Source organism: Aethalodelphis obliquidens, unplaced genomic scaffold (assembly GCF_003676395.1).
Source record: "Aethalodelphis obliquidens isolate GAN/ISIS:26980383/991018 unplaced genomic scaffold, ASM367639v1 scaffold10, whole genome shotgun sequence".
Classification (NCBI taxonomy): Eukaryota; Metazoa; Chordata; class Mammalia; order Artiodactyla; family Delphinidae; genus Aethalodelphis; species Aethalodelphis obliquidens.
Window position 1 is genome coordinate 40,284,539 of NW_020837954.1, and position 21,845 is coordinate 40,306,383.

General features: G+C 36.0%; 1 protein-coding gene across 11 annotated transcripts in view; it reads left to right on the plus strand.

Annotated features, from left to right (window-relative positions):
- The window catches only part of GPHN (gephyrin), a 626,342-nt gene that overhangs the window by 600,784 nt on the left and 3,713 nt on the right, over positions 1–21,845 (plus strand). For all 11 annotated transcript variants that reach the window (XM_027111532.1, XM_027111539.1, XM_027111540.1 and 8 more), the window contains 3 exons: positions 8,203–8,276; positions 12,430–12,494; positions 15,798–15,901. In XM_027111532.1, coding sequence (XP_026967333.1) covers positions 8,203–8,276; positions 12,430–12,494; positions 15,798–15,901 — 243 coding nt within the window. The remainder of the gene's footprint in view (positions 1–8,202; positions 8,277–12,429; positions 12,495–15,797; positions 15,902–21,845) is intronic.

Here is a 21,845-nt window from a genome sequence, read left to right on the forward strand (position 1 = left end):
ATTTTTTAAATTATAAAACAATGTATAAACAAATAAGTTACTTATGTTAACATGAAATAGCTTCATCACTGCTGTTTACAAATGAACCAACAAATAAATATTCTTAAATTCTTAGTTTTAATTTCTAATACAGTAAATATCGATAGACATAACCCACATAACAAAAGCTCTAGGGATCCTTAATGGATTTTAATTTAAGAGCATGTAAAGGGTCCTGAGACCAAGTATTTTGAGTATTGGACTTTTTTTTTAATATTTTTTTTTCCTGAAAAGTGAAAGAATATGCATAGTTTACTTGTCTGTCATGATTACTTCTAACATAATTGCAACCACCCATATTTATTATAATGTTTAAGAAAATCACTAATTTCTATTTCACAGCAAAAATTAGGGGGCATCAATCATTGACAAATCATATGTAAGCATTTTAGCGGACTAGCAAAGTTCATAAACACAGAATACAACTTTGTACAGCCACACACATCCCCTTTGTACCTTCTTAATGTAGCAAAAATGAAAACATACTCATTAACACGACCCAAAGATATATCCTCTCTATGGCATATTAAAATAAGAAGCAAAGTATAATGTATTAACTAAAAGTCATGCTTAGTAAGCAGTGATCGAGTATCCTATTGTACTTAGAAATCAAGGTATCTCATGATTATTCATTAATTAATCAATTTAATAACTGTTCAAGATTTTAAATTACTTAAAAATCTCGAAAATTATTTTCAAGCTGACATTCTACAAACATAATTACTATTGAAATTAAAAGTTTGTCAGAATAATGATTCTATTTCATTGAACCAAATTTTAGATTTTTCACAATCTTAAGTATTATATAAGAATAGCGTTAGACTCTTTGATGAGTAACCTATATAATTTTAGGAAAAAACAAACCCAAGCAAAATAAAATGTATTTTCCTACTTAACACTGATAAGAGAAAGAACATGGCTGGGTTTGCTTATTAACCAAAATAATTAAGCTAGTCTCATTTGCCAGAGATTTACCTTAACTATGTGAACTTTATTCTTAAAATTATAAGAAGAATTTTTTTTAGTGCAGCATATTTAAAATAGTATAAGATAAATTTTCTTATTATCTGGGAACTTTAGGAATATTCTATTTATGTAAGTACTTATCTCTCTAAATGAATCAGAATAGAGTATCTTTAATTTAAGAGACATTAGAAGTGTTTCGGTGTGTTCGTTTTTCTCCCCGTTGGCAAAGCAAACTTTATTGTGGGCCTAAGATCAGGGCTCTTCTCTTCATGTCCTGCTAAACCAGAGAGCTGGGGATGAGAGGCTCTTGTGTTTCCCCTGCAACACCTCCATCACATTCAAATTCAAATGGAGAGAGCCAGGGTAGGGGACACCCTGAATCTGCAGCATACTCCGAGGAAGGCCCACTGTGCATGGCGGTCTCACAGGCATATAATTTATGAATACCCTCCAGAAATAGGAAAACATTTCACACTCACAAAACAAGATAAATGCCTTCCCTGGATCACAGACACATAGACACACAACCACATAAAGAATATACAGCTTCAGGGACTTCCCTCGTGGTCCAGTGGTTAAGAATCCGCCTTCCAATGCAGGGGACGTGGGTTTGATCCCTGGTCGGGGAACTAAGATCCCATATGCCGCAGGGCAACTAAGCCTGTGCGCCGCAACTAGAGAGCCTGTGTGCCACAACAAGAGAGCCCACATGCTGCAACCACTGAGCCCGCATGCTCTAGAGCCTGCATGCCACAACTAGAGAGAAACCCATGCACCGCAATGAAGAGCCCACTTGCCGCAATGAAAATCCCGAGCGCTACAACTAAGACCCAACGCAGCCAAATAAATAAATAAATAAAATTATTTTTCAAAATACAGCTTCAGCTCTACAACTTCAACCACAGATTAAGAGTAAACACAGAAACAAACAAACAAACAAAATTAGTCTACAAATAAAGAGCTATTTTCCTTCCTAGAGGTCACAAAATTCTTAATTGGTTTAGGCTCAAAATGACAGACAAACAAACAAGAAAGACTAACAAACCAGATTCTCTATCTTCTCTTACCTAACAGAGAATAGATTTCAATCACCCATTTATAGGAATCACCAAATGGTCAGACCATAAAACCGAATTCTCAATCATTGATGCTACAAAGGGGAATACCTTATTGGCCATGCATAGAACCAAAATTAATAGAGGAGGCAAAAATAGAGAAACCCAAAGTTAGCAGATTTCAGGTTTTATTACTACTTGGCATACACTCCAGAAACCAAAGAATGATGTATGCAGGTTTAAGCCACCCATAAAATGCACTTTTCTGGCAATTGAGTTTACTTGGTTTTGTCAGATAAATCAATACGGCATCTCAGTGGAGCCTTCAGAATTGTTAAGGTATAGTTTTTTAAAGATAAAATCATGAATCTCATATATTTTTTTATTTTATAAAATGAACATGTGTCAATGATTTTATTTAACTCATTAATTAATGAGGGAACCAGTAAGATGTTGCAACTGGTTCTAAGAATTCAAAGAACAGAGACACCTATAGGTAATCAGAAATGCTGAAATCAGTCTGCTAATGGATGCAGAACTGTTCTATATCCACAGGAGAATAATCAATTACACCGCCACTGACAGAATTAATTTGCATTTCTTTGGATACTAATCATGTTCACCATCAGTTTTCTACAGCTTAATTTTTATAAAATAGCACAAAGACAATGAAAGGCACAAATAACCCAGAAGGTTGTTTGGATATCCAATAATCTTTTTTGCCCATTTCAAAGTCTTTCATAATTTATCTGACATTGTTTGTTCTTACTTGAGTTGAGGGAAAGACCTGTCTCCTTCATCCATTCGTGTTTCTTCTTCCTATCTGAATCTAGCTTTCAGAACATCAGACAGAGGTCCTTCCTGCTTCTGTAGGTAGACAAAAACTTAAGAACAGTGATGATTCTCAGCTTTTATTGCTATGTCTGGTACAAGCTTTCCATCACAAGAAACATGAAGCATTTCTTCATGTTCAGAAAGAATGAAAAGGGGCATTTTTACAACAGAAATGCTTTTTTTTCAAGAAAAATAAAATACTTTCATTCATTTAACAAGTATGTAGTGAGCATATATGCTTTCCAAATTCTGTATCATTACCCATAAGGCCCTGCATATGTGGCCTCTGCCTGTCTCTCCAACCTCCCCTTATGCCTCTTTCCTATTCATTCACTACCTTCCATTGTCTTTTCAGTTCTAGACACACTCTTTACTGCTCTTGAAGGTTTTGTATATATACTTTCCTCTGTCTGGAATTCTCATCCCTCCACACTTCTCATGGCTGAGTCCTCATCCTCACCACCTCTTTTAAAATGGCCTTTCCTTATTCTCCACCTCATACCATTATTCTCTATCCCAGCACCTGCTTTTTTCCTTCATAGCATGTACCACACTTTATAGTTATTTTATTTGTTGTTTTATTTTAGGCTGTCTCCTCCTCCAGTAAACTATAACAGGACATCCTTGTGCCAGGGACCATATGTATCTTGTTCACTATTAAATCTCTAGCACAAATAGAATTCCTCAGACATAGTAGGCACTCAAAAATATTTGTTGAACTAGCGAATGAATGAAAGTCATGTGCTAATCACCATGGACTCATTATATATATACAGAGGGTTTCTGATCTCACAAACTTTATAGTACAATAAAGGATACATATCTGTTATCAGGCAACTGCAGTATTACTTAAGTGTATGATGTCAGGAGGACATAGTACTATAAGAACACATAAGAAAGGCCTGGAGATTTCTGCTTCTACTATGATGGAGTGGCTTATTTGGACCAACTCTCCCACCAAGGACAACTATAAAAGCTATGGTGGCACAGTGGTTAATAATCTGCCTGCCAATGCAGGGGACACGGGTTCGAGCCCTGGTCCAGGAAGATCCCACATGCCACGGAGCAACTAAGACCGTGCACCACAACTACTGAGCCCCCGTGCCACAACTACAGAAGCCCACGCGCCTAGAGCCCATGCTCCGCAACAAGAGAAGCCATCGCAATAAGTCAGCCCACCGCAACAAAGAGTAGCCCCCACTCGCTGCAACTAGAGAAAGCCTGTGCACAGCAACAAAGACCCAACACAGCCAAAAATAAATAAATAAATAAATTTATTAAAAATAAGTAGATAAAAGCTATGTAAATTTTTTTAAAGAATAAGAAAAAGGTGTCCAAAGAGAACAACCAAGACAGATGGGATTCAAGGCACCAAGATCTCAGAGAAAAGTGAACCACAGAGAAGCTGAACTGGAATTCTTCACCATATATTTCCTCAAGGCATTTACTAACTCCTAAGCCAGGAGGGACAGGGGATGATGTAATGGTCAAGAGGTCAAGAATCTAAGCATAACAGAATAGCTAAAAGGCTAAGAAAATAAGCAGAGTTTTCAAAAGTCTTAAGAGTTCAAGACCTGCCGTGGAGGAGGGACCCTGGCAAATATCTCAGTCTTTCAGTTTAAACCCTTGAAGTGCCGTGATCTAAGCATAAGGACAAACTGGAAAAAAAAGCAGTCTTCACAAAGACTGCAATTGAGCCTCAAATTATCTCAGTCTCTGATTATATCAAGGTAATCTTAGTTAAGCTGCCAGAAGAAATTAAATTCTTTCTGGAGGAATAGATCATCATTCAAAACCTCTGAATTTTTTTCATATATAATGTTTGGACTTTACCAGAAATAGCACAAAATAACTAAAAATTTAGAAGGGAAAACAAGATAGTACAACCCTAAAAATGGTCCTGACATTTATATTGCCTCATATGAACTTTTAAAAACTGTAACTAATGTGTTTAAGAAAAAGAAATGACAAAGAATTTCACTAGAAAATTAGAATCTATTTATAAAACCTAAATGAAAATTTGGAAAAAATATGGAAAAGAGCATAAAAGACATATGGAATTTGGTGAAAGGTGTAACATATGTGTAATTGGAGTCCCAAAAGGAAAGGAGAGAGTGAACAAAAGCAATATTTAAGAGATACTGGCAGAGAGTTTTCCAAAACTAATAAAAGACATAAAGCCAGATATTCAAGGAGTTCTGCTAATCTCAAGCAGGATAAATACAAAGAAACCATACGTAGGTAGTCATAGCAAAACTACTGAAAACCAAGGACAAAGAGAAACATCTTACCAGAAGGACATGTTACCTTCAAAGGACCAAAAATAGAACTCACAGAAATGATTTAAACAGAAATTATGGAACTCAGAAAACAATGGAGGGACTTCCCTGGTGGTCCAGTGGTAGAGAATCTGCCTTCCAACGCAGGTAACAGGTTCAATCCCTGGTCGGGGAACTGAGATCTCACATGCTGCAGGGCAACTAAGCCCACGCACCACAACTACTGAGCTTGCACGCCTCAACAAGAGAGCCCATGTGCCGCAAACTACATACCCCATGCACCCTGGAGCCTGCACACCACAACTAGAGAGAGAAAACCTGCACGCCACAACTAGAGAGAATCCCACATGCCACAATGAAGACACGACGCAGCCAAAATAAAATAAAATATTAAAAAAATAAAATCAAAATCAATGTGTTCAAAACAGAACTTCTAAAACATAAAAGAGAGAGAACAATGGAATGGCATTTGTAAAATGCTGAAAGAAAATAAAAGCTAGTGTGGAACTGAACTAGATAAAAACTGAACAGACCTATCCTAAAGGGAGTTTTTCAGGTGGAAAGATTATGGAAGCATGAAAATGTAGAAAGGACTAAAGAGCAAAGGAAAGGGTTAATATGTGGGTAAATGTAAATGAATTGTTATCTTGAGGTTTAAATGTATATAAATATATATTGAATATATAGAGTATATATTGTTTGTATAGTATATGTAGAATGTATATATATAATAGTTATATATATATACACACACACATATTTATAATGTATATAGAGTATATGATACATGATAGCACAAAAAGGAAAGAGGAATGGATGGAGTTAACATGTTTTAAAGTTCTTACATTGGGAAGTGATAAAAATACCAAATTATGATAGATTGTAGTAAGTTAAGAATGCATGTTGTAATCTTGAAAATAACTACTAAAATAATAAGAGAATGTGTAACTAACAAATAGAAGAAAAAGAAAATTAAACAACAAAAAATTTTGGTGAATTGGAAGAAGACATGAAAGAAGAAAAAGAAATAAAAACAAAAGTGACAAATAGGTAATGAATAGGAGGGCAATAGTTTTAAACCCCAAATATAGCAATAATTATATTAGGTGTAAATGGACTGAGTCCTCCAATTAAAAATTGTCATTCTGGATTTTAAAAAACAACCAATTGCATGATGCTTATCAGAGACCCACCTTAAATATAAGGACACAGCTCATTGCAAGTAAAAGATGAGAAAAACGTTACAAGGAAAGATAGCTGGTATGACTCTCTTGATATCAGAGAAAATTAAGATAAAAAGGATTGCTAGATATTAGATGGAGGGACATTTCCTATTCATATATGTACATGGATCAGTTCATCAAGTAAATTCTAAATTATTGCATCTAATAATATAACCTAAAAATAAACACTAATCAATCTACTATCCAGCCCTGGGAATTTAGGGGAGGCTGAGAAGATGACTGAGATTGAGAGTCATCTCAGAGATTGAGAGAGAGGAGGGTGGAAAGAAAGAGTTTTCTAAACGGAAGGAAGAACATTTTCAAAGATTTGAGGCAAGAAAGTGTAAAAACTGACAGCAATATAGTCCTGCTGGAATGTAGAGAGAGAGAGATTAAGGAAGAGGAATCGGGCTGGTGGGAAAAGGATTGCCTGATAAGAGCAATGATTGGCAAAAGGGGACTAGAAAATACAAGAATCTTAGCTATGATATTTAAAAGCTGAGACTTGTTTCTGGAAGGTTAGGAAGGTTAGGAACTTCCTGGTTAGGAAGTTATTGAAGTATTATATATTGATTTGATCAGATTTGTTTCCAGGAGGCCTCTCTCACTACTGTGGCGGGAATAAATTGGAGGAGGGCAGGAGTGTTGGCAGAGAGACCTATTTCAGTAATTCAGGTGAGATGATGTTGGCTGAGGCTGTGGAGATAGAAGGAAACAGCTTTTAAAAATAAAGTGTCCCGGGCTTCGCTGGTGGCACAGTGGTTGAGAGTACGCCTGCCGATGCAGGGGATACGGCTTTGTGCCCCGGTCCGGGAAGTTCCCACCTGCTGCGGAGCGGCTAGGCCCGTGAGCCATGGCCGCTGAGCCTGCGCGTCTGGAGCCTGTGCTCCGCAACAGGAGAGACCACAACAGTGAGAGGCCCGCGTACCGCAAAAAAAATAATAATAAAAGTGTCCCATAACTTGTGAAATATTTAAAATTTTAGTAGGTTACTAGAATCTTGGATTAGTGAGCAGGAAACTCAGTAATAGACCAAGAGGTTGTATTACTTAAGAGAAACTTTTTAAACTGCAATTTTTTTCTTTACGTTTACAAAACCAACTACAAGGCAGTATTGCCTTTCCTTTCGAAAGATCATGTTTTGTCAGATGGCTCTGGGTTGGTCATAACCTTAGGTTGGTTGTGTTGGTAATAGCAGAATATAAAGTTGGAGCAATTAAACACCCTTGACTTTCTGTTTTAGAGCTCCCTCCCTACATTTTTAGTTGACTTATTTAGATTTGGTAATCTGTGGGCAAATGTCCAAGTGTCTCCTCAAGGAATGTGCATCATTTTAAGTTATTAGACAGAATAGTGTGTGATGCATACATGTGGATTCCCTGCCCAGGCACGGCTACTTAAGTCATATTTATTAACATCCTTTCTCCGACGTAAAAATCTGTCTTAAAAGAGAGACAACAACCTATCAAGTAATGATTTATATGTTAATGTGGTTGCTTGGTTTACTATCTATCTAACTACTTCTATTAGAATGTACCTTTTATGAGGGAAGGGACATTGTGTCTTTTGCTCCAGGCTGTATCTCCCTGTACATGGATTGATACTCAACATATACAGGTGCTCAGTAAATATTTACTGAATGAATAAATGAATGAGGAATGAAGGGATATTTGTCTTAAATCAACTTCACTAAAATAAGGTGTTTCTTTTCATTTCAATCTTACAAATTTATTTTTTTTCATTTAAAGTTTGAAAGTCTGGTATTAGAATGTTCGAAAGTAAAGTGATTATTTTTCATATTTGCAGGACTATCTCAAGCAGGTGCTGGACATTGATCTTCATGCCCAGATCCATTTTGGCAGGGTTTTTATGAAACCAGGGTATGAAAATTATCTTGTTATCTAATATATGGGGTTGGTTTGGCTTGCTTTGACTAACAAAGTTTTTAAATGCTTTCTTTTTACATTTTCTATTATGGATTATTTATTCTAATAAAAAAATATTATAGTATTAGAGTTCTCTGAACAAGTGTATATCCTATCTGAAATGGGAATTCATCTTCTTTATAAATCACTGGGTCTGGTTTAAACAAAGCAAAGCAACTTTCCAAACCTTTTCTCCCTTTAATTTCCATGTCTAGTTCCTTCCTTCTCTTTTTCTGCTTCTTTCTCTCACTTATAACATTTCAGTATGAAAATTCTCAAACATACACAAATGCAGGGAGCACAATGAAACCCCCATATACCCATCGCCCAACTTCAGTAACTATTTTTCTGTAATTGTTTTATCAATCCTCTTCTTCACCTTTTTGGGGGGGCAGAGGGCTGGATTGTTTTAAAGCAAGTTCTAGACATGTCATTTTAGTATACATCTCAAATATTAATAACAACAGCAGTACTTTCTTACATAATCACAATGGTATTATCTCAGGTAACAAAATAAATAAGAATACCTCAGTATCATCTAATACCGTGATCGTATTTGAAAATTCTCCCAAATGTCAAGGAAAAGTATGCCTTCTTACATATGTTTTGTTTGAATTAGGAGTCAAGTCAGGTCGACTCACTGTATTTGGTTAAGTTTCTATTAAACAGGAACATTTACCAACCACCGCCCCCCTTTTTTGGCATGCCACTACTTGTTGAAGCAACTGAATCTTTTGTCCTAGTTTTGTCCTAGTGAATGGATTTGGCTGATTGCTTCCTTGTGGTGGCATTTAATTTGTTCCTGTCTCTCTCCAGTATATTCTGTACATCGGAAGTTAGATCTAAAGGTTTGAGTAGATTCAGATTCAGTTTTTTTTTTTTTGTAAGAATACTTCATGAATAGTGTTTCATACCGCTTCTTACTACCTCCCAAGAGGAAAGAAAAGTAACCACATACCTAGATCTTGCATATCTCCTGAAAACTAATAGCTCCCTCAGGAAGGGCTAACGGAGGTTCTGTAATCCATTGTAAATCCTCAAAGAATGCAAACATTGGTGTTGATAAAATATGTGTGGCCATGTCTTTAAACAACAGCCTGCCTGTTGAGACCCCTGCTCCTCTATAAACCTGTGGTATGTAGACATTATAAAAACACTGTTGAAAGCCCTCAGTGTGTGGGTGAGCATTCCAGCACACCTCCATGCTGTCAGGGACAACAGTAATGATGCTTTAGTTCAGGGTCATACTCTGATGGGTGCTCATATGAACCCTAAGAGAAAGTAGAGGTGGGACTTACCAGTTGTTACAAGTGAGCCATGGGAACTAGCAGCAACTTCCAGAAACCTTTTTTAAGTGTCAAGCCAGCCCTCCTAATCTCCCTGATTTATTGGATACCTTGTGTCAGTTCTAAGGCAGAGATCAGGCTTTACATTTAAGTATGAAGTTAAGATTGTCCCTAAAGCCTTCTTCACAATGTAATAGAATTTAGAATTCTTGGCATTATATTTCTGTAGTTGCTCTGATATGCTGCCACTGACAAGGCCCTTTTACTATTGAAGGTGTTGGATTGGGATCATTCTTATTAAGAATATGTTGTCTTAAGCAAATATTATTATGCTATGAGTACACAGGCTTTTTTTTACTCTGTCCCCATGGGCAGTACTAATTTGATTAGAATACAGAGGACATACCAAAAGTATGTCAGTGTACTTCTCACTAATCTCAAAAATTGAATTGATTATTCCTTTGCAGTGAGAAAGAAGCTGACATTACTTACCCTCACCTCTAGAGGAGAAATATTTGTATAATATCTATTATTTAAATTATCTATTATTTAAATTAATCTCAGCACCCATGATGTATAATTTTAGTACTCATTTTTAGTCTATTATTTACCACTTACTTCAGCTGTAGGACTTCTGTGACTTCCGTTATTGTATAAAAGCTGTTACATTCTGATCTCAAGAGGAAAAATGAACAATAGGTGTTGAGTTTCAAGGAAATGACTTTCCAGATCCTAAACAAAAACTTCACAGTCTAGCAATAAAACACTCATGATAGCAGCGCACATAACAAAATGTTTTATTGTAATGGAATCTTTTTAAAATGAGTACCTTCAGAGAAATCACAGTAGCTGTCTGCAAGGTTCAAAAGATGATTTAAATTGGTTTTAAATACAGTAGAAGGAAGGTGTTATGCATTCCCTCCTCAATCTTATTATGTGTGTTAGTTTGCTATTTAAAAAAAATGGTGTAGAAGTTTAAATGGGCTTCCTCTAATTGTCCAGAATTTTATACTTGTCTGAAGATAAGAAGAATTTAAAGGTAATTGCTACTTAATAGTAGAATAAGAAGAAATATAAAAAGCTCAAGAACAATTTAGCTTTGCTCTTCCCACATACAGTACGTTCAGAATGCAATTAACCTCTTTCCTTTTAGACACGGAGATACTCAAAAAGCATTTGGAATATTATCGACCAGATCTACCAATCACAGTTTTTATGGATCATCTACAGTGAGCATAGCTGTTGTCGAAAATGTATCTTGGAAATTATTTTCATCACACAGTAACAGTCATTGCCAAATAACCTATCTATAAATGGATATGACATTCTAATCTCAGTTTTCTAAAACACAGCAAAGAATCAGGAAGTAAGCAGAAAAAGGCCTCAGAGTAGCCAAGAATAGATGTTACGAAGTCCATGTAATAACACTTCACAGTGTACCCTATGAGAGCCTTATCTAATTATGAGCCATAAAGTTAGAAGAACCTTGGTTCAAATCTTAGTATCTGAGTAATTTTGGCCAAATTGCTTAATCTCTTTAAGTCTCATTTTCCTCATCTGTAAAATGGGATGACAATTGTCACCTCATGGGATTATTGTAAGAATTAAATGAAATAATGGATATAATGCTTAGATGTTTCTTTAAAAATAGTAACTTCTATTATTACTATTATTATTATCATTCCAACAATATAACTATTACTACTGCTCTCTGGTTCCCAAACCAAAGGCCAGCTTTAAGGGTCAAGATGATGGCAGTCTAGCATTAAGGGGACCTACAGAAAAAAAAACTAGGGGAAAAAAACAGAAACAAGAACTATAGAAACACCGCCACGTGTACTGTTATGTTATGGTTTAATACCCCTGTGACCCAAAATCTCTGTATCATAGCAGAGTAGAATCAATTCATAATGATGGCTGTAATTCATCAAAAATATTAATGTTCATCATATTATTGCAAAAGGTAATGAGTGAGTGATCCTTTCTTCTTTCAACCAATGAGCAAAAATAGTAAAAAGAAAAACAATTTGGGTGCTTAAAAGGGTAATTTTTCAGCTACTTTTAAATTTCAGCATTCCCTAAGAATTTTGCATCACTCAAGATTCATTAATATAATAAAAATTTTAGCTGAAATTCTATATTAAGGGTAGTCAATAGAAAAAAAATCACTATTATTAACCACCTGCCCTCTTCACACTCACACCCCTCTGCATACCCCCATGATGAGGGTTCATGTCAGACTTTTGAGGAAGTATAATTTGATAATATTCTTAAATTACTATTGCTTTAATTTTGTTCTAGTCATGGTATTTTATTTATTTTGACATTTCAAAACATTCCCTTCATAGGAGGGAAGCTTTTCTGTTTATTGCTGAGTATAGTCTTAAAGGGCTGAGAAATACTCATCTTGAACAATAGGTAGTTATCTGATAGACGTGTATTACCAGGTAGTCTTCAGATAAAAAGAATGATTGTTATTCTCCAGCAGAAAAAAAAACGTATAGACATTGTTAACTAGAGGGGTGGAGAAACTCCAGGATTTGGCATATGCTTCTACAGCACTGGCAAGAAGGAAAAAAATGTAAACTACAGAAAACCAGGAAGTTTGGTTACTTGAAAACAGAAGATGCTAAAAAAGAAGTAATTTAAATGCTCTCGAAACACTTCAGGTTATAAAGATTTAAAGGAGAGTCAACAGAAAAGAACTTTCACACAATAGGTGACCTGTATGAAGAACCATGTAACAAGAAAACTGCCAGTATTTAACTTACTACTCAGGTTGCTTAGCAGTCACTAACAAACAACCTCTACTTTTCCTCTAGCCTGCCAACGACATTTGCAACTTTGGATATTGATGGTGTAAGAAAAATAATCTTTGCACTACCAGGTAAGAATAATTGAAATAGTTTCTTTTGCTTTTTCTGGAAAAATGACCAAAATCTTTTTGTTTCCCAGGTGACCAGTCCCCTATCAGAGCGCATGATTTGGAATCTGAAACACCTGGGTTCAAATCCCAGCTTTTCATACTGTATGACCTTGGACAAATCACATAACGTCTCTGAAGCTGTTTCTTCATCTATAAAATGGGGCTAATTAGGGTTGGTGTGAAAGTCAAATTAGTATCTTTCAAAGCACATTTCAGACCCTAAGATGATAATCAGGAGTTAAGTGTCACTACGTCTTTCTAGGGCACCTGCTTTTCCTTACAGGAAATTGGTCAAAGTTAGCAGTATGATTACCTCTCACAACTAGAGTATTATGCTCAAGGGGCCAAAGGGCCTTAAATCGCCCATGGAAATACTAGAACAAAAAAGTACAAAGCTGCCTTTGGTTCTCACCAGATTTGGACTGGTTGGGGAGAGCAGCAACACAGGAGGGGCTGCAAATACTGATGCTTCTCAGCCAAATCCCAGGCATCATCAGTCTGACCACATCATTATCCCCACCTTCTCCCACGTGAGCAGAAACTCACGTGTTCAGATTATAGAAAAAGCAAAGTGGTTCCGTTTACAAGTTTTGGACTTTGGCTGTGCATTTAAAGCCAGGTTTTAAAGCCATTACTAATCTTGATAAATTCTAAAGCAGTTTAGAAGTTTTGTGTATCTACTTATTTTTTTCAATTTAAAAAATTATCCTCTGATCTGTAGCAGTGTCCCATTCTCTATTTTTTGGCATAGATTCCTTTAGAAAATAACCTACTTATTCCTTTCAGATGTACAAGTCTGGTGGCTTTGGGATATTTACCTGCTTTTTGATATTAAATAAAGGTCAAAATAGAGATAGAAAGAAAAGAAGGCAGGCAGAAAATTTTAGAACTTTAAAAACATGTTTAAAGCCCCTATCTGTAAGCATAAAAGAGAGTATGTTTCTCTCATATAGGAAATGTTAAGAGCGAGGTCATGTAAATAAAGTTTTAGTCTTCAAACGATTTCTGTGGTACAAAACTCCTTAGGGCCTTTAATACATCCCTAGATACTCTGAAGACCATTATATAGAGAAATGAAATCATCTTCCTAGCTTCATTTTGACTAGAAGAGACTGTTTTTGTTGTCTACAGAAGATATGACTTGACCTACAAAGTATGTTATAGTGGGAGCCTATTTTGCCATTACTAAGTGTTGTTGATCTGCCAAAGAAGTTATAATTAAATAGCCTATTTTCAAATTGCTGCTTTATTTTGAGATTTTCACTGCTTAGCCTGAAAGTACCAAAAGAGGGCAGCAACAATTCACATGTTCAGATTGTAGAACCAGCAAAGTGGTTCTTTTTATAAGGATTTGAAAACTCAGAATTGGATTTTTGGTTTCTTAAGGTCCTTGCAATTAAAGCCATTACTAATCTTGATAAGTTCTAATGCAGTTGAAAAGTTATGTGTTATCTACTTGTTCTTTTTTTTAACTTTTTAAAGTTACTATAGTAACATGTGTTCACTGTAAAAACATTAGAAAACACGGATAAGCATTAAGAAATGTTATCCATAATCTCCCTCCCCCTGAAATAACCACTATTTGCAATTTCCTTGGTGTTGATTTTTCCAGTCCCTTTTCTTATATAGAGCAATTCATTTTTTATAGAGTAATTTTATAAAACAGTAGCATTACAAGAATACTGTAATCATTGTTGAGCAATAGCTTTCTTACTTATTTTTCTTTTATTTTTCCTTTTTTTGCTTTTCCAGAAAAATTTCCATCTGTTCATATTTTGAGGCAAGAGGAAAGCAATTGATTCTCATTAAGAGTCTGCTGTCCTGTGGGACAATTCACTTTTTCTATTGAAATAATCAATGTCATTCATCACAACTTTTTTTAACAACTTAAAAAAAATCTATTCTTAACTGCTTTTGTGGGTAGAAGAAAATTAAAGGTATGCTTTTAGCTAGTAATAGGCTAAACTGACCATTGCTTTTATTTTGATGATGAAATTAGCAGCACAAAGCCAGGCCAAGGTAACCTAAAATATAATAAGCATTCCCCACCCCCTCTCTCTCTCTATATATATACATACTCACATACCACTGTATAAAAGTATTAGTAAAATTTGAATTTTAGAGCCAAAAGGAATATTAAGAATCATATAATCCAAACCTTTCATTTTGTGGATGAGTAACGTTAGACCCAGAAAGGTTTGGAACTCTTGCCTGGGTCGCATGGCTTGGTTAGTTAACAATACCACACAAGAAGCGAAATCTGTTATTCTCAGCTCAGTCGTTTTTTTCATAGCCCACCATACCTCTCTTTGAAGTGCGTGACACACCCAGATTTCTTCTTGGAGAGGTACAGTTGAATTCCTCAAATTTTTCTTATAACTGCAAAAAAACTTGGTGTTTGTATTAATCTGCTCAGGCTGCCATAACAGAATGTCACAGACTGGGTGGCTTAAACAACAGAAATTTATTTTCTCACAGTTCTGAAGACTGAAAGTCTAAGATCAAGGTGCCAGCAAGGTCGGTTTCTGTTACGATCTTTCTTCCTTGCTTGCAGATGGCCACCTTCTCTCAGTGTCTTCACGTGGCCTTTCTTCTGTGTATACACACTCGTGTTTCTTCCTCTCTTTATAAGGACACCAGCCCTATTGGATTAGGGCCTCACCCTTACAACCTCATTTAATTTTGGTTACCTCTTTAGAGGTCCTTTCTCCAAATACAGCCACATTGGGGGTTAAGACTTCAACATATGAATTTGAGGGGAACATAATTCCGTTCCTAAGAGTATTTGCCTTCAAGTCCTTCATGTCTTAAATCATTGTTGTTTTTTTTTTAGTTTAAAGAAATTTTTGGTTAGAGGGGATTATGGATAAATTTCTTTATTCTTATCCTACTTGCTAATTTTCTTTTGCACTGAGCATGTACTACTATGGTAATTTTAGAACATTTTAAAAATAGCAAGTGCAAACTCATTACTAAAGGCTTTCAATGCACGGCTCTCAGGAAAACAGATATAAATGGTGCCAAACAGCTTCTGTGCATCAGAAGTCTCTGCGTTTCACTGCTAGATCCAAATATTTACACCCTCTGTGGCATTTGGTCAACTACAGCTCTATTCTGGCATCCTTTTGGATTCAAGGTGATTCAGAAGAGGAATGCTAGTGGTTAGTCATTTCACTCTCTATGATACCTGAAGGTATAGACAGTCATAATTATATGGCAAATTTTTATGTGTGTACTATAAATAACTGCTTGGTTGACTTTCAGGGAATCCTGTGTCAGCCGTGGTCACCTGCAATCTCTTTGTTGTGCCTGCACTGAGAAAGATGCAAGGCATCTTGGATCCTCGGCCAACCATCATCAAAGCCAGGGTAATGTTTTCTAATGACCGGAAACCAAAATTGAAGCCTAATAACAAATTAGGATATGATTTTTTAACTGCCCAAAACAAACGTCTAGAATTTTATATTAGTTTTGAGGAAAAATGTGGTTATAGTCCCCTCTTCATGATAGAAAACAGAGGGAAAGGAGTCCCTTTTATTCCCTTCCCACATTATTCCATGACTCCTAAAGTGAATAATTTTCTCCAGCTAGAAGTCCATTTAGGAGTGGATATGTAATGACAAAATGGTCAATAGAATACTAAACTAATACTAAACCTATATGGAAGGAGGGACAAGAATTTCCCCTATGTAAACTTAGAGAGAACAGCAATTTAGCTGATCACTTTTTCTGTGACCCCGCTGATAAATTTTAAACAGTTCAGAAAAAGACAATTAAAGGACAAGAAAGAGACGCTAGTGAAGCAGAAGAAAAGGGAGACCATATTGTTTGGAAAAAGGACCACTAAGGCTGAGGAATTATACCTGCAGTAAAAATCACTCCGAAATTAGAGTCCCCTTCTCCACCAACACTAACTTCAGTTTGCTTTACTACTACTAGTAAACTAATTATGTAACACAGTTTCTATGTAATAACTAATGAACAATTTTCCTGGCAATTTAAACTATAATACTAAATCAGTACTTTTCTTTCTTTTAAGCTTTACTAAGGTATAATTGATATACACAATTGCACATATTTAATGTAGACATTTTGATGAATTTGGACATATGCAAACACCTGTGATACCGTCATCACAATGAAGGTACTAAACATATCCATCACCTCCAAACATTTCTTTGTGTTCTTTGATTTGTTTGTTTATTTCATGCTAAGAACATTTAATGTGAGAACTATCCTCCTAAAGTGTTTTAAAGTGCACAATACCACATTGGTAACTATAGGTAATATGTTGTACAGCAGATTCTTTAAAATGTATTCACCTTGCATAACAGAAACTTTATATCCATTGAGCAACAATTTCCCTTCCCTCCTCCCCTCAGCCCCTGACAACCACCATGCTATTCTCTGCCTCTGTGAGTGACTATTTTAGATACTTCCTATAAGTGGAATCATGCAGTATTTTTGTAACTGGCTTATTTCACTTAGCATCGTGTCCTCTAGGTTTATCCATGTTGCCTCATGGAAAACAGTATGGAGGTTACTCAGAAATTAAAAGTAGAACTACTGTATGATCCAGCAATCTCACTTCTGGGTATATGTCCAAAAGAATTGAAATCAGGATCTCAAACAGATATTTGCACCCCGGTGTTCATTATAGCATAATTCACTATACAAAGATAAGAAAACAACCCAAATTTCCAACAACAGATGAATGGATAGGGAAAATGAAGTGTATGTGTACAATGGAGCATTATTCAGCTTTAAAAAAGGTCAGTCATTGAACATCAAAAGGTATAATTGGATACCTGTTATATGAGAATATAATGGCCTATGGATTGATTAAAGAACAGATATTGAAAATGATAGAACTGTCTATGATTTATAAGAAATATAAACCAGTTTTATTATTATTCAGAGATGAAAAATATAACTAGGTTATAGAAACTTTGGAAAAATTAACTTAAAACTGATCCGCACCAACAGGTGTAAGAATTTTTAAAGTTACTTGATAAATTTTAGATGATTTATAAGGCAGATGAGCTCGAGCGCCTCTCTGTTGGACTAATGAAATCAGTGCCTCATAACTTCTCTAGTACTTTTAAAAGTTAGTGTAAAGCTCCTTTAACCACTCTTTGGAAGTTTTGACCAGACTTGAGCAGAGTCCGGGCCCTAGGTACCAACCAGGGCCTGGAGCATGTCGCGTGGGACCTCCACTCTAATAGAATCCCCTCTGGTCATCTGTTTTCTCACAAACTCTCTTCTCCAATCTGTGCAGCTTAGTCCAGCCTCTTCCCTGAGTCTCCTGGAGCTTTCACCTTCCCCTCATTACCACCATCAAACCTTCCCAAGACTTTCAGGTCTTTGGCAATCGTCTAAAAGTCTTCTCTCCCTCACCTCTTATCATCAGTTGCTTTATTTTCATAATTCTAAATAACTTTATTTCTGCTTCAGCAACTCAATACACATATCCTTTTTAATACCATGAAGTGCTCCATCTCAAAAATCACCAACTCTGGTATACAGTTTAGGAACAATGGCAAGTTACCTACCCGTAGATATAAAAGAATTTAAACACTCCTATAACACCTTCCCTTCTCCCTTTCCATAAGTCCCTTCTGGCTTTACCCCTTTCCTCATCCAACCTAAATCCTGTGGTGTATCACTTCAGTGTTTTTCTAACACCCTCAAATTTTTTTTGCCTCTTCTTCCATGAACTGTAGTAACTCTAAGAATCCACAAACTTAGATCAATCCTCCCTTTTTTGTCCTTCAGTTTTATTCCCAGGGCACTGAGTACAACTAGAGAAGAGAGTACAGCTGTTCAAGTTATCCCTTCCAATTTACAAACCTCAGCAGGGGCCCAAATTCCCCTTGATGATCCTTTTATATCCCGTGGATCAGCTTTTTCCATTCCTTACTGCAGTCTTCCAAATCTTCACCATTCTCCTAAAGCGCCCTCCACCATCCACATCCCCTGTGTTTTATAGCCAAATAAGCTGGTTTGAATGATGGCTCCAATGTTTAATGGTTTCTCTTCTAATCCTGCCTCCTTTTAAATCCCTTTTCTAACTCTAATCATGTCAGCATCTCCAATTAAAATTCTTCAATGCTTCCCATGACCGCAGGGTTAAATCCAGACTGCTCAAGTGCGCACAGGAGGCCCTCCATCCCAAGGCCTGTTTTCCCTTCCAGCTTCATCTGCTTCCCATCCTGCACTCTGACCATACCAAGCTTTTTTCTGCCTCCAGAACGGACGTGAGATCTCCTTCCTAGGAGGTTCTCTCCTAATCACCCCCATCTCTTTTCTCAGCTTGGAAAATTCCTTAGTCATAAGACTCAGGCATCATGCCCTCTGTGAAGCCTTTCTCAGTGTCCCTAAGAAGGGTTGATTATTTACTTCTTTGTGCCCTATTACACTGTGTTTGCAATTAATTATTTACTGTATTAGATAATTCTTTGAGGTCACTTCTCTAAAAGATGGACAGGACAAAGAGGAAGGAAAAAAATATTCTCCCCTTTTTTTTAAGTAACAAATTTTGTTTTTAGAGCACATTTAGGTTCATAACAAAATTAACTGGAAACTACAGAGAGTTCCTGTATTACTCCTCCTCCCCACCCCATCCTTACACACACAACCTTCCCAGCTGTTGACGTCCTGCACCACAGTGGTACATTTGTTACAATCAATGAACCTACAGTGACACATCATTATCACCCAAAGTCCATAGTTTACATTAGGGTTTACTTTCAGTGTTGTGTATTCTAGGGGTCTTGACAAATGTACAGTTACATGTATCTACCATTGTATATCGTACAGTTTCACAACCCTAAAAACTCTCTGTGCTCTGCCTATTCGTTCCTCCCTCCCTGCTCACCCTTGATCTTTTTACTGTTTTGCCTTTTCCAGAATGTCATATTGTTGGAATCATACAGTATGTTACCTTTTCAGATTGTCTTCTTTCACTTATTAATATGCGTTTGTTCCTCCGTGTCTTTTCACGGCTAGATAGTTCATTTCTTTTTAGCAAGGAATAATATTCCATTCTCTGGATATACCACCGTTTATCCATTCACCTACTGAAGGGTATCTTGGTTGCTTCCAAATTTGGGCAATTATGAATAAATCTGCTATAAACATTTGTGTGCAGGTTTTTGTATGAACATAAACTTTCAGTTCACTTGGGTAAATACCAAGGACTGTGATTGCTGGACTGTATGATAATATATTTCGTTTTGTAAGAAACTGCCAAAATGTCTTTCAAAGTAGCTCTACCATTTTGCATTCCCACCATAGTGAATAAGAGTCCCTTTTCTTCCACATTCTCAGTAGGATTTGGTGTGGCCAGTGTTTTGGATTTTTGGCCTTTCTAGTAAGTATCTAGTGATATCTCGTTGTTGTTTTAATTTGCAATTTCCTAATGACTTATGATGTTGAACATTTTTTCATATGCTTACTTCTCATGTGTATATCTTCTTTGGTAAGGTGCTCAGTTCTTTTGCCCAGTTTTTAACTGGGTTGTTCATCTTCTTATTATTGAGTTTTAAGAATTGTTTGTATATTTTGGATAACAGACCTTTATCAGGTGTGTTTTTTACAATTATTTTCTCCCCGTCTGTGGCTTATCAGCTCATTTCATTGACCTTTCTTTTTTTTTTTTTCTCATTCTCTCTCTTAGACATTCACATGTAGAGCATACCATATAATACTATACCAAATAATACAATTTTATCTCTTGAGTGACTACTGTGTGCCAGCAAAATATTCAAAGGAAACAGAGGACTCCTAGCCCACAGCTCACTGCCCAGTTTTGAAAGAGTAGAAGAAATCGGCAGAAGTGAAACATCCACCATTTGCAGTGTTTTTCCACCAAAATATTGATATATGTGTATGTTTACCCATGGTACATCATTCTTATAAGCACTGAAGCTTATAGTAAATAGGTGCTTTCTTAAGCTAACTGCTGTAATATACCAGAACTATAGTGTCAGTGTAACTAAATATATTGGTGAATAAAGTATTCTGCATTTCAGTAAAATACCATAAAAATCTAATTAGCTTCATCTCTTGCTACAAAAGGAACAGCTGTTTGTGAGGCTGTGAAAAAATTTCATTCACTTTAATTTGATGCAATTGATTCTTGTTTATTAAATTAACAAATATCTTCCTTTAAAACAAACAACCCCATTTTGTAGATGAACAAACAGGTATGGGAAAGCAAAATAAGTTGCCAATACAGCACATCGGTTAGCAGTAAAACTGGGAGTAGAACCTAGGTGCCAGTATCTTCCCAGTATATTATTTGCTCCACTGTACTTCCATGAGCCATTCAGTGCCATTGCTGGGGAAAAACCTCAAACACTTAGCAAATGACACAGCCACATGAATAGCTCTTGTGGTTTAGTGCTGGAGAACACACACACCCACACACTCAGGTTGAAAGACAGATTTTTGTCCTCAGGTAAGCACAGAATAATTTAGGAACAATGGCAAGTTACCCCCCAGTAGATATGAAATAGGGTATAAACATAAGTAATATCATGTGAAAGAGTAGAGTGTGACTTAATCAAGGAGAAACACCCTAGAATTGAATTTTATTCTGGATTCCAGATAAAAAGCATAATTAGAATGTTTTAATATTCTAATTAGATTATTAGAATATTTTAAAACAAAGTAACCAGAATGGATTAGAGATAAACTCACTTCAATAAAAATTTCCAGGTCAAGTTTTAACTATATCATTTAATCTAAGCAATATCTGTTTTAGTTGAGTAAAGGATTTCTGGACCATTTTAAGATAGAGTAACTTAAACGATTATTATGCTAATGGAAAATGTTAATTCTCATGCATTGGAATGAGTCTTGTTTTCACTAACATTGAACTAATCTTTGATGGGCTATAGATCATAATTAGGTACTGTATAAACTTGTTCAAGTTATACCTTTTAGGCACCTGCTACCAACACATTATCACCTTGATCAGATTTCAGGATGAATTTAATGACATAGATTAAAAAAAAAAAAAACAGTGGCTCCAGGTTGAATGTTGATTGGTCATTCTGTATAATGTGTGTGAACAGAAATTGGCTATGTTACAAAGATATGAAAGATGCCATTCCATAGCAAAGACTCATTCAGAGGAATTCTTTTAGTGCCAGTGATGTGACCAAACCAAAGTGGTATAACTTTTATGAGACTACTTTTATTTGCTTTAATGAGATTGTTTATCAGTATTGGGACTGATATAATCAGTCCTGATTACAGGATAATCTGATAATCAAGAGAAAAGAAAGTAACTATCCCTTTTGATTA